General features: G+C 43.2%; 1 protein-coding gene across 2 annotated transcripts in view; it reads right to left on the bottom strand.

Annotated features, from left to right (window-relative positions):
- The window catches only part of Ror2 (receptor tyrosine kinase like orphan receptor 2), a 194,917-nt gene that overhangs the window by 22,023 nt on the left and 156,114 nt on the right, over nt 1-16,780 (bottom strand). For both annotated transcript variants that reach the window (XR_012440510.1, XM_074052359.1), the window contains exons 3-4: nt 1,679-1,966; nt 824-854 (exon numbers count right to left, since the gene is read on the bottom strand). Coding sequence is in view for 1 of the 2 variants with exons in the window: in XM_074052359.1 (XP_073908460.1) it covers nt 824-854; nt 1,679-1,966 (319 nt within the window). In the remaining variant the exon portion in view is untranslated. The remainder of the gene's footprint in view (nt 1-823; nt 855-1,678; nt 1,967-16,780) is intronic.

The raw sequence follows: 16,780 nt of genomic DNA, 5'->3' as shown, positions 1-16,780 counted from the left end.
AACATGTAAGTGCAGAATATGAAATGAGAGAAAACGTAGTAATTTAACCTTTGAAATGGCTTATACCTTTTCCAAATCCCCATCAATATGCCCTGGAGGCAGTTTCTTTTGTCTTAATCATCCTACATATGAATGACAGTAAAGGAGTTGCTCTGGCTGTGCTGGGAAATAAGAGGCCCATGTTCAAAGCCAGATCCATCAGCGGCTTGCTAAGGATCTGAGAGCCTGGCTGTGTGCCTCATTCTCCTAAACTATAAGGTGGGTTTGATGCCCTAGCTGCAGAGGGTGCCCTGAGGGGCTCAGTGGACACACATTTATAAACCACAGATGAGGGGGCTGGAGAAGTGGTTTAGTGGTAAAGAACTTGCCTAGCATGTGCAAGGGCCAGGACTCAATTCCCAGCTCCTTTGAAATAAATAAAGAAAGAAAAGAAAAGAAAAATTACAAACTGCAGATAGATGGTGCTGGGTTTTCAGAGTAAGCACTATCTCCTTGTTTGCAAACACCTTGTGAACCAAGCTCCCCTGGAGGCCCTGGCAATCTGGAGTATATGTTTATACTCCATTCAGTTTCCCTGTAAGGTCATAATTGCCGAAAGCAATTAACGATTTTTTTGTTTTTATGACATTTCTCCTTTACACTAAACATGGAAAATGTGAAAGTTCCCCAACCCCAAACAATCACATTGTGGTTCTTGTATGAAGCTCAGCCAACTTCTAGCAAATTCAGCAAAGACAAGTTTGCAGGATTTAAAGCCTGGAGTCTTACACAATAGAAACTCTTTGAGCATGGGAAAAATGGCTTGAGGAAAACAGATACTTACTGGAAGTTATGATTTGGGCTGTGTGTTGGACCTAAAAAGATGAAATACAAAGACAAATTATTACTACTCAGATCTGGAACACACCTATTTTCAAATCAGGCTGATGGTAAACATGGGAGAGCCCAGTAGGCTCATCTGTTGCTGGTTGTCCTTTGCTCCTGCTCAATAGGACAAGCCAGTGACGTCAGAACCACAAAAAAAAAAAAAAAAGTTTTTGCTGTCCCTTCTCTCTCCTCATATAAACTTTATACACAAAATCTGTTTTACCTTGGAACTGGCATGGTGTGGACTTGAGTGGTGGGCATGGGGTATTTATTGCCCGGGACCTTCTTACAACTGGGACATTCTGTGATTTAATTCCTTCACTATGTGTGACAAGCACAAAAGTTCAGAACCGGGACTATGCTCTGTCTTTCTAGTCAGTTAGACCAGGTTTTCCTGGGTGGACAGGTGGCTTTACAGAGCCACAGCAGAGGATCAGAGATTCCACCTGGCCAGTGCATGGGAACCCACAAGACAGTGGTAGGCTTGGCACCTAGAGATCTGCAGAGTGGCCAGTCTCCCCACAAATGTGAGCTTGGAGTAGTGGCCTTTCTGCCAAACATCCCAGCTTACCTGTATATCTGGGTTTATTTTTTGCATTCTAGGTTTATGGATCACTCCATCTGTGTATTTGCCTTTATTACTAGTAAATGGGGAATAGGTCTCATGCACAATGGGAAAGGCCTTGGGGAATGGTTTTATTGACTTCCTCTCATGTTGACTGAGTGTTCAGTTTCAGGCGAAACTGATCTTTCATTCAGTGCCTGTGAACATTCCTACATTTACCAGCATGTCTTTGCTGTCCCCACTCACCAAGCCGCACATACAGGACTCCAGTGGCAGTGATGGTCTTCACCCCATTGGTGGCTACACACTGGTAGTAGCCAGTGTCTGTCGTATCCAGGTCTTGTATTCTCAGTCGAGAGCCATATTCTGTTTTCCGGATGATGATCCGCCTGGGCTCCTGCACTACTGGGGCATCATTCTTCAGCCACCGCACACTGGGGGGTGGGTTTCCTGCCACCTTGCAGTGCAGAATTGCTGTCTGGCCCTGGACAATGGTGATATTGTTTACTGGCTCCAAAAAATTCAGAAAGTAACCTGCCAAGGAGAGGGGTCATGAAAGAGTAAACATCAGTGAAGGCTGGAAGGAAGGCCCCTATGGGCCCCTGCATGAACTACTGTGGGGGAAGGTGTCCATTTCACTCACATACACTGGCAATTCCAATTGCTGGCAATAAGTGTGTCATATTCTAGAATGCTGCAGTGAACACTGAGTTAGTGAGCATGAGCCACTGCTCCTGGGAGGAATACAGAGTCAGGTTCTAGAGAGCTTCTGGTCACAACATAACTGCTTATGTTAAAAACACCTTATTGCTGATCCAATCACATTGAACTTTGGGCCCACAGCCTTGGAACTCGTGCCTGTGCAAAGCTTCTCTAATACCCATTTTCTCTGGAGGGCACATCTCATGCTCAGCCTTTTTGCAAGTATGCACACAGGACAGTCTTCAGCACAATGCCCAGGACCTTTCTAAGAACCAAATGCACCAACAAAAAGCATACAACTGCAGAAATCCTGACACTAAATAGGCTGACAAAAAGACTTGTATGAGAGCTGAAATTGGGAAGAAGAGTGTTGCCTTGTTCAACCTTAGCTGGGAATGTGTACACTGGGTGTCTCTGCGAAAGACAGCGAAGAGGATAAATATTGATCTGGGGACTAAATCATTTTTACTATTACATGAACTTGCAAATACTCTATTTGCAAATAATGGGGCTCCACTGTACTTCTCTTTCCAAATACTCAATCTAATCCAGACTGGCCAATATGATGTCAATAAGTAAATTGTGCATTATAAAATGTGGGGTATAAAAGACACCCCAAACAAGGTCATCACTGTTCTGTAAACAGAACAGAAAGGAAGATGCAGAGGGGGATAGTGGCTGTGTACCAGTGCATTCAGGTCAGGGGCAGTGCAGGGCTCACTCACTCAAGGGAAGACAAGGCCGTAAAGTTCTTTTAACGTTCCCATGAAGGGGCTGGAAATGTTTCCCCAGTAAAACCAGGGCAAGAGCTCTGGGCTAGCAACTCAAGGCCAGAGGGAATAAGAGAAAGTAAAAGGGGCAGAGGAGGGATATGTGCATGTATGGGCATGCATGTGCCTGTGCACATGTATGTGTAAGCATGTGTTTGTGCATGCATGTAAACCTGTATAGTGTGTCAGGCCTGATGGGATACTTACTCTGTCTGAAGATAAACATGCAAACTAAAATTCTATAATGTGTAAGGAAAACTAATGTTAGACAAATGATCATGAGGAGATAGCTTACATCAGGCAAAACTAATGTAATAGAGCCATCTGAAAATGACTTAAAAGTAAATACAATTACCTCTTGGTATTAGTGGAGGATAGGTTTCAGGCACCCCCTCAGACACTAAAATCCACAGACAATCAACTTTTTTACATAAAACAACGTATGTTTACATCTAAACTATGCACACCCTTCTGTATACTTTAAAGCATCTCTAGATTTTTTTTTTTTTTGAAACTGGGTTTTGAATTCAGGGCTTCACATTTGCAAAGCAGTTGCTCTACCACTTGAGCCACACCTCCAGTCCATTTTTTTCTCATTATTTTGGAGAGGTGATCTTGTAAACTATTTGCTCAGGCTGGCCTTGAATCACAAATCTGTTCTCAGCCAAGTAGCTAGGATTATAGGCATGAGCTACTGGCACCCAGCTATAGATTACTTTTAATATTCTGTATCACTAGGAAATAATGACAAGAAGGAAAGGACTACATATACTCAGTACAGAAGCAATTTTTTCCTGAATATTTTCGATTGTCCATTGGAAGAACTGCAGAAGGGGAACCCATGGAAATAGAATTTTCTTTTGATTTTCCAGTTGATCCCAATCCTTTCTTTTTAAATGAAGCTGAAGTATGGAATTTATCTGTTGTTACTGATTTAATTGGGAGACTACAGGATTTCTAGTGGATCCTATGTGTGAGAGCACCGTAGGATGGCTGCTGCCCCCAGATGTTGGGTAGACGGAGGTAGCTGAGGAGGGAGTCCAGCTGTGGATTTCAAGATAAAGGGATGATTTTTAGCCACAGGACAGTGCCATCTGCCTAATTAGCATAGATTATAATAATTTTAATATCTTTAGATTCACCTTGACTCTCTCCTAGCCAACCCTTTCTTCATGCACTGGATTACACTGTAGACAGCAACTCATATGGATGACACAGAGCTGAAGGGTAACTGAAATGCTGACATTTTGGGGATGAACTGAAATGTTCAGGCCAGAAAGGGTGGACTTAACATATAGATGTTAGCAGTTTATTAATTCAATCACACAGCATATGAGCCCTGCACTCCCAAAGCTCTAGTGTATGGACCTCACATCTTTATGCACACACACACACACACACACACACACACACACACACACACACTCAACAACATCTCATCTAGTTTGACCATGTCATAAAATCTGGGCTGCCCATCCCAACACATCATTTCTGAACTTGGCCAGACCAGGTTCAGACTAGGAATGAGAAGAGCATTCTAAATGGTCAGCAGTTATACCTGAGGACACACCAATGCAATGCATATAAACAATCTGTTCAGAAGGGAACAGACTGGGATGGAATCTCTATGGATGGCACCCAAGTCCCAACATAAGCCTGAAATCAGCCACCTTCAAACTCCACTAGAAGTTCAGTAGGACAAAAATCATTTGTTGATAATTAGCAACATGATAAAATGTACAACCGTCTCCCTAGATGAATAAAATTAAGCACCCAAGAATAAAGTAGGAAGATCAATTATGGAAAACAGTTAATTTATATCCATGGTATCAGTGATTTTTCCATTCTGAAGGGACAGCTTCTTGTTCCATCTAAGATGTACTGAGCTGATTCCTGGATTCTCAGGTGGCCAGGGGCACCAATCTTTCCTCAGTGATCCTTTCCATATCTCAAGAGGCAAGTCTCGCCTACAAAGTCACTCCACAGAGTGGAGATGGCTGCCCCATCCAAAACAAGCTCTATTCATTTCCTTCTACCAACCTATTGGCCTGTGACCACTTCAGCATCACATTTGTTAAATCACGATGAACAAAAGTACATTTTGACACCAAGAAGAACAACTCTTACTTTGCAGGGGAGGGGGTGATTTTCTCAATTCTGTAGTTATACTTTCTCTTCTAGATGTAATTTAGAATCATCTCAATAAGTTCCATTTTTTAAAAAAAAAGGGCTTCAAAAATGATAAAATAAAATTAAAAAAATATATACAGAGCTTCAATGGAGAAAGATCTGCATGTGTATAAAGTGATACTCCAGACAACATTTCAAAAGCATGGTTCAGGACTCAATGTGTGGTTCAAGCAGTAAAATGCCTGCTTTGCAAGTTCAAAGCCCTGAGTTCAAACCAGTCTCACCAAAAAATAAAAAAAGCACAGGCCAGGTTTCTACTTCTGACCTTTCCTATTCATAGATCTTCACATTTGTCTTTGGGCAGATTTCTAGTAATTCTATAATTCTGTTATCACTGTGAATCAGTTTTATTTCTGTTGTTTTGTTTAATTGGTTTAAGGCTTATGAGAAAGTGATAAGATAGCAATCTTATATTGTATCCGTATTTTGTGCTGATTTTCTATGGGTGCTTATATAACAAATGACCACAAACTTCACGGTATAAAACAACACAATTTGCTATCTTATGCTCAGGGAGGACAGAAACCCTAAAATCAAGGTGTTGGCTGGGTTGGTTCCTTCTGGAGGCTCTGGGTGAGGATTTGCTTTTTTGCCTTTTCCACATGGCAAAGGCTGCCCTTATTCCTTGGCTCAAGGCCTCTCCCTTGCTTATTTGTTTCTACCATCACATCTCCTACCAGACTCTGGTCCTCCTTCCTTCCTTTTATGAGGGCTTCTGGGTTAACTTGGGCTCACTGCACAATCTAAGGTAATTGCCCCAGTCATGATCCATAACCACACTTCATGCTTTAATGCAGTGCTTACATTATGATGGGTCTTTGATACTACCAAGATCCACTCTATAACCCAACCCAGTCAGTTCCCGGAGAGAGTCCACATTTGCTAGGTAAGAATGTGTGTTCCTTGCAAGGTTTATATATGCCCATTAGATCAAGCTTGTCCATTTTGTTGTTGCAAATTTTAGTACATCAGAAAATAAGTATATTTTAGTATGCTTATCAGTTTCAATGAGGTAATGTGTTCACTGATTCTACATTTGCCAAGTAACTGTTAAGTGAGATCTGTTGAGTTTATATAATGTAAACTACTTGGTTGCATCCAACTGCAGGTTTATCCTATAACTTGGTCCTCCGATTGTTCTACAATGCCCTGTCTAAAACACTGTTTGTCTGATTTTATTATGGGCACCTCAGGGTGCTTTTGGTTAACATAACTCTACTTTTACCTATTCTTTTTTTTTTTTACCAATTTTTATGATTCTATACTAGATATGAATCTTCTAAATGTCATGTAATTTTACACATTAGTTTAAGAGTCTATGTGTTATTAACCTATTTTTTTTTTTTTTGGTGGTGGTACTGGGGATTGAACTTAGGGCCTCATACTTGTTAAAACTAAGCACTCTACTACTTGAGCCATGCTCCACTTTTTAGTTTTAGTTTTTCAAATAGGGTTTCACACTTTTGTGTGGGTCACCACAGATTCTTCTATCTCCACCTCCCAAGTAAATGGGACCACAGGCATGTACCACCATGCCTGGCCTAATCTATGATTTTTTTGATTGTTTAGTCTTATTTTTAATGTTTTCATTTTACATCTTTCTACTTCCTATTTTTTTGATTCTCCATTTCTCCTCTTTACAGGTTTGACAGTTATACTTCAGTAATTAGCTTCTCCCAAAGAGAAGAATCTTTAAATATTGTGAGCTACAAGCTCCTCTCTCTCTCTCTCTCTAACACACACACACACACACAAACACACACACGCTGTTTTTAAAATTTCTTTTATTCATACGTGCATACAATGTTTGGGTCATTTCTCCCCCCTTCCTCCCACCCCCTCCCTTTCCCCCTTCCCCTCCCTCTCCCCCCCATCCCCTCACTACCAGGCAGAAACTATTTTGCCCTTATCTCTAATTTTGTTGAAGAGAGAGGATAAGTAATAATAGGAAGGACCAAGGGTTTTTGCTAGTTGAGATAAGGATAGCTATACAGGGAGTTTACTTGCATTTCTTTCCTGTACATATGTGTTTCATTCTAAATTAATTCTTCTCGAACTAACCTTTTCTCTAGTTCCTGGTCCCCTTCTCCTATTGGCCTCTGTCGCTTTAAAGTTTCTGCATTAGTTCCTTTGCATTGAGGACATCAAATGCTATCTTGTTTTTTTTGGGTTTCTTGCCTATCCTCATACCTCTCTTGTGTGCACTCACCTCATCATGGGATCAAAGTCCAATTCCCTTGTTGACACACTAGTTTTTGAGTTACTGCTTCTCAGTTCTTAGTTACACTGTGGTGATTATCCTTAGTGATGATTATCATTGTTAACTTTTACTACTATAAATCCTTGAGAATGGCCACTTGTTTTAGTTATTTCCTCACCAATACTTCTTGCATCTTCCTCCTTTTCCTAGGTTCAGTTGAACTCATCCCCAGTCACTTTTGTTTCTTGGGCTGAGCTTATAAACAGTCTTAGTATAAAAACATGTTACTTTCCCCTAGAAGGATAGTTTAGCTGGGTGCAGAATTCTAGACTGGCATTTACACTATTATCTTCTGATTTTTGCGGTTAATCTAAACATTTCTTCCTGGCTGCTTTAAATATTTTTCTTGTCTTTGCTATTACTAGGCAGGTGACTATTTTTATTTTAGCCTCCTTAGATCTTAGTACCTTTTGTCAAGCCAGAAAACTTACGCTTTTCATAAATTCAGTAAATCATCAATATTTCATAAAATACCAACTCTCTTCCTTCTCCTTTAAAATTTTCCTCTAGGTATACACCAGCCTTCTTTTTTATGATTCCCCTGCACTGTTTACCTACTTTTTATAGTTCCATCCCTGATCTTTAGGTGTTTGCCACCTGTTCTGTAACCTGTCCATCAAATTTCTCAGTTTGACTGTATTTTTCATTTCTAGAAGGTATGTCTGGTTCCATTTCAAATCTAACACTGCCTTTTCTTCTGTGTGGTTTTCATTCCCTACTTTTTCTTTGATCCTCTGGCATCATTGTTTACTGGCTCACCACTCACCCTGTGCCTCTCTGAGTGTGCTTTGTAATTTTTCACATAGGGCTGGTTTTTCTGTGGAAATCCCTTGAAGGCTGGGTTCCTTCAACAGGCAGTGTCAAGTTTTATTTTAACTTTCTGGCTTGGGATTTCTCACAACCTTCTGGTGATTTAACTCTAGTTTCCAGAGGTGCAGGCCCAAGTTTGATTCCTCACGGGCAAGTTTTCTCATACATTTCCCACCCAGAGTCAGGATCAAGGCAAGCTCTTTTCTCACTTCTTTGGGCTGACAGTGAAAATATTCTCAAGCCTCTTAGCTTTGTGTGGGAGTTGGCATCAAAACCCAAAACTCTAGATGAAACTTGGCCAGGTTTAATAGTCTCTGCAGCAGGGATAAGATTTCATAGCCTTATATTAAAGTTAAAGAAATGTAAATTTATTTTCTTGAACTCAAACTTGATTTTTATCCTAATCCATATTTGTCCTTAAATGAAACCTACTATCTCCAATTCCAACTGAAATCACTTACTTTAAGGTAAATGTTTTATGTATTCTCAGTTACTCCTGCATGTTCTCTTTAATGTAGCATTTATGTTCTAGGGGCTACTCCAACACCATTGCTTTGGAGGATCTGCCCTTTTGCAACATGTCTGTGTGTATTAGGGTCTCCACACTCTGGGGCCCACTGGCACATCCCAATCAGTTCCATGGCTCAGTGGTTAATCCACTCTTCACTGTTGGTAAGCCTGAGCCCTAACTGCATCATGGCTTCAGAATCCATTTCTCTACCTCAGATACATTTCCCTTGAGGACCCAGTCAGGCTGTCCTCCAAGGCTGCAAACATAATGGCTACCTCAAGTGGTCTCCAACATCTGAGGTACCACCCAACTGAGGGCTGGTACTTATAATTGTGTTTCCTTTTCTTGCTGGCTCCTGGACATTTCTCCATCTCTCTTGTAAGTTCACATAAGCATGTACATCTTTTGCTAATATTTTACTGATCATGTATATGTAATTGACATGAGAGGGCTGCCAAACTAGTTTGGTCCGCCATCCCTGCCTCATCAACTCTCTTGAGGCCAAAAATGAAAGTTCTCTGGGGATCATGCACAAATCCCTTTCTCCCTTGGTGTTTAATTTATGTCCAATCATTTAACCTCTCTTGGCTTCATTTCCCTTCCCTGCAAAATATGGGATTTGTACTAATCATTTTCTAAGCTCTCCTTTAGCTAGCAAAAAATTCCATTACAGCTGCCCCAAACCTCTCCAGACAACTGAACAGGCTACAAGGAGCCTGTTCGAATTTCACTAATGTGGATCCAGTCAGCACTGTATAAAGTGTTAGACACAGTCTCCCCTTTTAATTCATCCAAATGAGTTCCTGTTCTGAACAGCAATGAAACTTTAACAGCTATGTTAAGGGATCCCAAGTGCGCTGGCCAGCTCTGTGTAGCCCTAAGCTCTGGACAATAGAGCAGAGTCCAAACACTGAAACACCTCAGAGGCAAAAGCAATTCTGTTGGCCTCCCCCACAATCGCAATCACATCAATGATTAATGATTTTTATATCCCAATTGACTACCCAAATATTCACCCATGTGGTCAAATTACTTAAGTGTTTAAAGATTTACTTATTTACCAGACCACGCTGACCAGTCTAGGAGGAAGATAAAGAAAGCCTTATGTGCTAGGGGTCAGGAGGTCATAAGGCTTTGATTGGCAGAAAATAAAACAGACAAATTTCCTGGAAAAGCAAGTGAAAAGGAGACCCTGAGAGCTGCAGGAAGGATATAAAGCTGCTCTTCGAGGGGAAAATATTTACAGGTCAATAAATCAGCTGAAGGCAGCAAGTGAGGCCCCTGAGTGAGGGCTCAGGCTCTCCCATGAGCTTTCTAGTGGTCTGGACAGAATCAGCTGCAGAAAATGAGGGGACAGAAAAAATAAGGGGCAGGGAAATGGAGAAAACAGAAAGCCAAGGGACTTGAGTGATGAAGAAAAATACATTTGCACCTTTGTGCAGTGAAGTATGCTTCCCAACTTTTATCTTATGTCCTGACCCCCAGAATTATAAATGTGATCTTACTTGGAAATAGGGTCATTGTGGATATAATTCAATTAAGGTGAGTCATCCTTGACTAAAGTGTGCCCTAAACCAATGTCTGGGGTCCTAAAAGCAGAGAGAAATTTGGACAAAGACACAAAAGAAAGGCAGCAGTGTTAAGGGAGTAGAGACTGGAGTGATGCTGACACAAGCCAAAAAACATCATGGTCACCTACCTGCAAGCCCTAAAGCCTGAGGAAGAACAGGACAGATTCTCCTTAGAACATCAAAGGAAACCGACCCTGCTGACATTTTGCTTTTGGACTGCCAGCCTCCAGAACTGTGAGGGAATATGCGCCTGTTGGTTTAAGGCCAACAGTTTGTGGAACTTTGTTATGAGGGCTCTAGGAAAAACTAGCCAAAGAGTACAGGGACTGAAGATGGAGGAAGAAGGGCTATAAAAGGAAGGAGACAGCTCCATAAACTTGGGTGACACCCATATCATCATAAAAGGACAAGGACAGACATGAACAGACCAATGCAATATGGTGTCAAACCAATGAGTAGAGGAAGAATTCCTATTGTCTATATCACCTGAAGTGGGAATAAAAACAACCACTGATTATATCGACCAGCCAAATGGGAATCAGCTGCAACTGCAGTGATTCCACCCAGTTGAAGCACAAGCTGTCAGAATGCTACTTCTGAGAGGAAGAAAGGGGGCTGATGGAGGACTCCAAGAAGAAGGAAAAATAAAAACGGACTGGCTCAAGCAGTAGAGTGCTTGCTTAGCAAGCGTGAAACCCTGAGTTAACCCTCGGCCCCAAGTTAAGAGGGAGAGAGAAAGACAGAAAGAGACAAATAAAAAGGAAGACTTGGAGACAGATCCCACCTTGCTGACAGCAGGAGACCCCTGTGGGTCTCCCCATGCCTCTGAGTGGTCTCAGATACAGGTGGACAAAGCTCTGTGCCCAATCTACACTCTGCCCTGAACAACTGACAGTGAACACTTTGAAATCTCCTACTTGTGGGTTAGGATTTTTGTCAACACTATTGAGTTTGTCCAGATTCCAGTCCCACTGCTCTTGCCAACTGACAGGTAACAAAGGGTCAGAGATTCCATATGTAGACCAAGGAGGCTCCCTACACATCCCTCACACTCCTGAGGACTGTAGAATCAGAACTTGAAATCCTTGCATTTGATCTGTTCCAAAAAGTTAGGAAACATCTCAAGAAAATGTTTACTTGGGGCTGTGTCTCTGTGAGTGTCCTGGGGCACACATTATTGGATCAACAATAATCTAGAGCTTGGTCTCACGTCCATCTGGCCCTGTGCTCTGTGGCTGAGAGCCCTGGGCTAGAAGCTTGATGGTCCTCACCTAGCCAGGAACTTCTGCTCTTTGCCCACAGATACAAAATCTACCTGGCTGCATTCCCCAAAGCTGAAGATGAGGATGTGTGTGCTGTACATAGGGCAAGCCTATGGATGTCCCAAGGAGTTGAGTTCAGGGATCTGCAGGCTGGGGAGCTGAGTGCCAGCACACCCCACTGAGCTCCTGCAGGACATGAACTGGGAGAGGGTCCCCTGGACCAGCCAGCCCACACTCCTGGCCTGATGAAAGACTGCAAGACAGGTATTTAAAGGTGCTGTCTTCTCAGGTGGGGGATCCCAGTTGCTGTGTCCCTCACAAACATAGGGAGGGGTGTTTTGTTGTACCTTCAGGAACAGGACAATGTTCTGAGGTTATCACCCTGAGGCTTGGTTAAGTTCACACAGTGATGGCCATCCTCTCTATGGTTTCCTGGCCTCTCCCTGCTCAGCCCTTTAGCAGGCTCCACCTCCACAGCTGCCCTGGATGTTCCCCAAGCACACAGGGCATGTGGAAAACTTGCACTATACTAAAATCAAGGCCATTACACTGAAACCAGGTCACCTTATAGGGTCAGGCTTCACAGTTGTCTGTTACCCCCACACTTCTGAGCAAAGGAACAGAGTAGAGTGGGTATCTGGAGCAGAACCCCATCTGAGGTAGGAACTCTGCCTGTGCCCACCTCCTGCCTGGAACATCCCAAGCTTGGGCTAGCCTGGGACGCTGTTGGACCTTTGCTGGATTCCACCTTTATATCCTCTCTAGGATTCGTACTGGCCATCCTAACTACTCCCATCTAGAACAGCCACTGCTACTCCCAGCTTTCCTTCAGCAATTCATGAGCCAAGTTCCTCTTGGAGTTCATATGTTTGCTTTACCTTCTGACTGTCCCCTACCTACTACTCACAGGCAATATGCAGTGAGCACAAGAGGCAGAGAATATGCTCTCATATCGAAATGGCTCTAGTGTTGGTGCTTGGGACATACAACCCCAAAATATGTCTCTGGGGGACCATCCCAGACATATATTGAACTGGTTACTCAGAGAGACTGCAGACCTAGGGGTAGCCCTGAAAAGCTGTCCATTTGTAAAAAGGATTTACATCTCTAAAGGAAATCTGTAAGAGTAAAGCATAGTCCTGCACTGCATAGACATTTCAGTCAGTGGCAGACACAGAGTCCCATAAGATCACATTGCCTGGTGACACCTAGCCATCTTAGTTTGTGTAAGTACACTCTAGGATGTAAAATTGTGTGTCGTGCATTGCTCAGACACACTGTGCTCACATTAGAGACCTTATTGCCTGCAAGCACAAAAGGTCACCCCAAAGCATGACACTTCAAGTGTGCCAGAACCCTGAACTGAGGGCAGGTACCTGGGATACATGGGGACGGTGCATGTAGCCTCAGGCTTTCTCTGAGCTTGAGAGGTCCAACAACACGACTCTGTTCTGCTGGGATCCTAACAAGATGAACATGATCACAGGATAGGAGATGGAGGCTGATACCAGTCCAAAGAGACAGTCACCTGTCCATCTGAGGAGACATTCGCCTGTCCCCAAACTTACTTGGCTCTCCCCTACGTGCCTGTACTCCCTCCCAGCTCCCCTGTGAAGAGGGTAGATGGGCAGCTAGATCTTGCTGGAATTTGGAATACTCACTTTGTTTGTGTGGGATGGCTTCAAGGCAAAAAATGTATCTGTGTACCTCTTCACCTGTTAACCCGTCTATGTCAGTTTAACTTACGGCGCAGCAGTAGAGCCTAGAGGACGAAGGAGGCAATTTCCTTTCCCTGCGCCAGGACTTCTGGGGCCCAGCAACTGGTGGACTTCACGGAACGCTTGCCGAATAAAGCAAGACTCAGTTCATGGACCACCCACTCTCAGGCCCATCTGGGTCCTCCCAGTGTATGGACTCCCATGCCCTATTCATTTCTACAGGACTGTACTTTGCACGTCACTTTATTTATCCTGCTCCATGCGTCCTGACTCTGCCCTTTATGAGGGCAGAAACTCTCCTCCTTGCAGGAAGGTTATTGAGGTTAGTAAGGAATACAGGCAGGGTCTGCTACAGAGGACACCTGAACCATGGCCCTGGCCCTGCCCTATTTGCATTCAAGTTCCCTTGTAGGTGTCTCTGATAAACCTCAGCACCACCTGTCCTTACTCTTTATGTTGTCAAAATGAAAAGAATTCTGGAGACAGTTAAATCTGGCACATTCCTCAACATTCTTCACTCTGGGTCACTTCCTGCTGGTGTCTGAGCCCACCTTAGACTCACATGAGATGAGAAGGTATCTCTTATTATCTGGCCACTTGGACATGCCCTGTTCTAGGGAGCGCCCCCATTTTAAGGAGACAGCCAACCCACAACAACATCAGGGACTGGCATTCATCATGCCCATTCTGTACATTAAGAAACTGGAGCTTTAAGTCCAGGTGACTGGCCAGAGAAGACTCAGCTTGGGGCAGGGGCCCAGATTCACACCTCAGTCAGAGGCCAAGTTTAAGTTAGCAAAGAGAGGCACAGATGTCATTCTCACTCTGATTGCCATTAGGATACTTTTTTGTTTTCCACCTGGTTAGCCTTGGAGACTCTAGCTCTATGCTAAATCTCAGAAGCCACCACAAGCATATGCATGTGTGTGCGCACACACACACACACACACGCACTCCAAAAGTACCAGAAGAAACCAGAAACATGCCCAACCTGTTTGCTCATCAGTCCACAAGACCGACCTGAATCGGAAAACTGGCACTTCGTAAACAGAGAGCAATAGGCATGGTCTCCTTGGCAACACCATGCCTGTGTTCTCTTTCCAAGGAAATTGTGGATCAGCACTGCAGCATGGCTGGCCTGTCACAAACCATGGGGACAGTCTCGTAATGTGGGGCAAGTAAGACATGGGTCTCCTGACCCTGTGATTTAAAATCCACTTGAGATGACTTATAGTTGCAACCTGTCCTCAATGGGAAATATCCGGAACTCCCCTTCTGGTCTCAGCATGGACATGAGCAGCTCTCCTAATGGAGACAGTGCATCATGTCTGTCCTGGACCAGCAAGAACACAGGAGGCCACTAGATGGGCAAGCTGATTTCTACGCCACCCACCCCACTCCAATGTTCAGAAATTGTCCACTTCCAAAAAGCATTCCAAAGTACTGATTTTTACAGAACAGGAACTGTATTCACATGCACTGGAAACACTGACTTAAAACAAAGCCCACGGTTTCTAGGCTAAATGTAAGCTTTTGGAAGTAATGTAATAATAATAACAATAACAAACTAAATGTGTTTGTATGCATATTGCATGTCTGATGAAACAGGGGTACAAAATTCCTTTTTAATATGCATTCACATGTTAACTCAGTGCTGTAACTGGAGTCCTGAACACATTTCTAATCTTAATGACAGACTCTGCCACATGGAAATTTACAGCAAACCTGTCATCTGTAAATCAACATCCTTACTGGTCACTTTCTCTTCTAACGGCTTTTTGCTCCATCCTGTCTTTCTCTGACTCTCACCCGATGCGAGCTACTAGGTAGAGTTGTCCCTCAACATCTGCAGGGGACTTGTTCTGGAGCTCTCCCTCAGACACCAAAATCTGTGGATGCCCAAATCCCTTATATAAAATGGAATTACATTTGCATATAATCTATGCAATCCTCTTTTATACTTCAGATTATCTCTCATAATGCCTAATATAATGTAAATGTCATGTAATGATTGTTATTCTGTATTGTTCAGGGGAAACATCTGTACATGCTCAGTACATACATTATTAAAAAAATTTTCGATCAAAAGTTGGTTGACTCCTCGGATGCAGAGCCTACAGATATGGAGGGCTAACTGTACATGCTATGTGCTAACTATTGACACAGTGCACTTGAACAAAACAATTTGTACAGCTAACTATCAGATTCAACTTCGCTGGGGCCAAGGTAAAGCTGTCATGATCACGAGAAATAGACTGGTCCACAGGCCAACTTCACCTGCCCCTGGCTTACAGAAGTGTGTGCATCACAATTAATAATTAAACTGAAGGAATAGCTAATACAGTACATTGAGCTAGTATTACTTCTGTATCTGATTTAAGCCACATGTGTCAAGAATGACAGATGCAGGAATACGGAGTCTGGTATTGTCAGGGCAACTCCTCCCATCATTGATGGTGTGTGGCTGGGGGTGAAGAGAAAAAAGGAAAAGTGGAGTGAGTCATCTTTTGTGAAAGAGCCATAACCCAGAAGGACAGAAAAATCATCCTACGGAATCAGAATAAGGCTGCAAGGGGGAGCCTGGGCTTATGAGCCACCCTGAGTCTCCACAAAGGCAATTTACTGTGGATCCTGTGCCCCTCAGGTTAGTGAGGTCTCAGCACTGGGGTACTGATGGGTCCACCAATTATTATGATCCTAACATCCACAAATGGCACCTGTAACAGCAAAGTGCTGGCTGAGGGCTAAAAAGCAGGGCCTTCATCCCTCCTAGGGCTGGGACCTCATATCTGGAGATTGGGTCAAACAGTACCTTGCCCAAGGCCTGGCCCCAAAGGTGGCAGCAGTACCACCTTCACCCAGGCCTGTCTTACAGCAACGCTGATGCCACAATACACTCTGCTACTCTGCCACTGAAAAAGAGGGTGGCTCAGCATCCTAGGGTTCTTTGCTTTCTCTTTGTACTTCCCATTTACGTGTACATGGCTGCTTGACAGGTTAACTTCAGTGCTTCTGTGCCCTGAAGAGGTCCAAGGCAAGCTTACAAACTCTTATTAAAATTTCTTTCGGCCCTTCAAAGGCACTGAAGCATATATGCCTTTTAACCCAATCAGTTGTGTGTTAACAGAACTAAAAAAGGCAAAAGGCAATTAATTCTATGATAAAGAGCTCACTAGAAAGCATCCTCTTCTTCTAAGTTTGAAAAGTTGCTTGAACCTCAACACAGAAGGTCAAAGAACCCCACCCTGAATCTGACTCATAAGTATCTGGAGTTTGCAGGATGAGAATAAAAACTTCTATTAAATTTTTGCCTACAGTCATTTCTTTACCTGGGTAAGCCAATGTTTCTTCCTTTACGTGAGTCCTGGGTCTCTCTGCCTCACAGGGCTTATTTATGGTCATTCCATTTAAACAACTGCCTTCATCTGACCTATGGTCCCAGGCCCATAAGAAAGCCACATGCCTGGGGGCAAGAAGTTCACAGCATACCCTAAACACAGGGCTACAACACATATTCACAAAAGACTATCAGAACCTTCCAGGAGAACCGTGAG

This window comes from Castor canadensis, chromosome 13 (genome assembly GCF_047511655.1).
Source record: "Castor canadensis chromosome 13, mCasCan1.hap1v2, whole genome shotgun sequence".
Classification (NCBI taxonomy): Eukaryota; Metazoa; Chordata; class Mammalia; order Rodentia; family Castoridae; genus Castor; species Castor canadensis.
The sequence above is the reverse complement of the archived record's forward strand: the minus strand, read 5'-3'. Positions and strand labels throughout refer to the sequence as shown.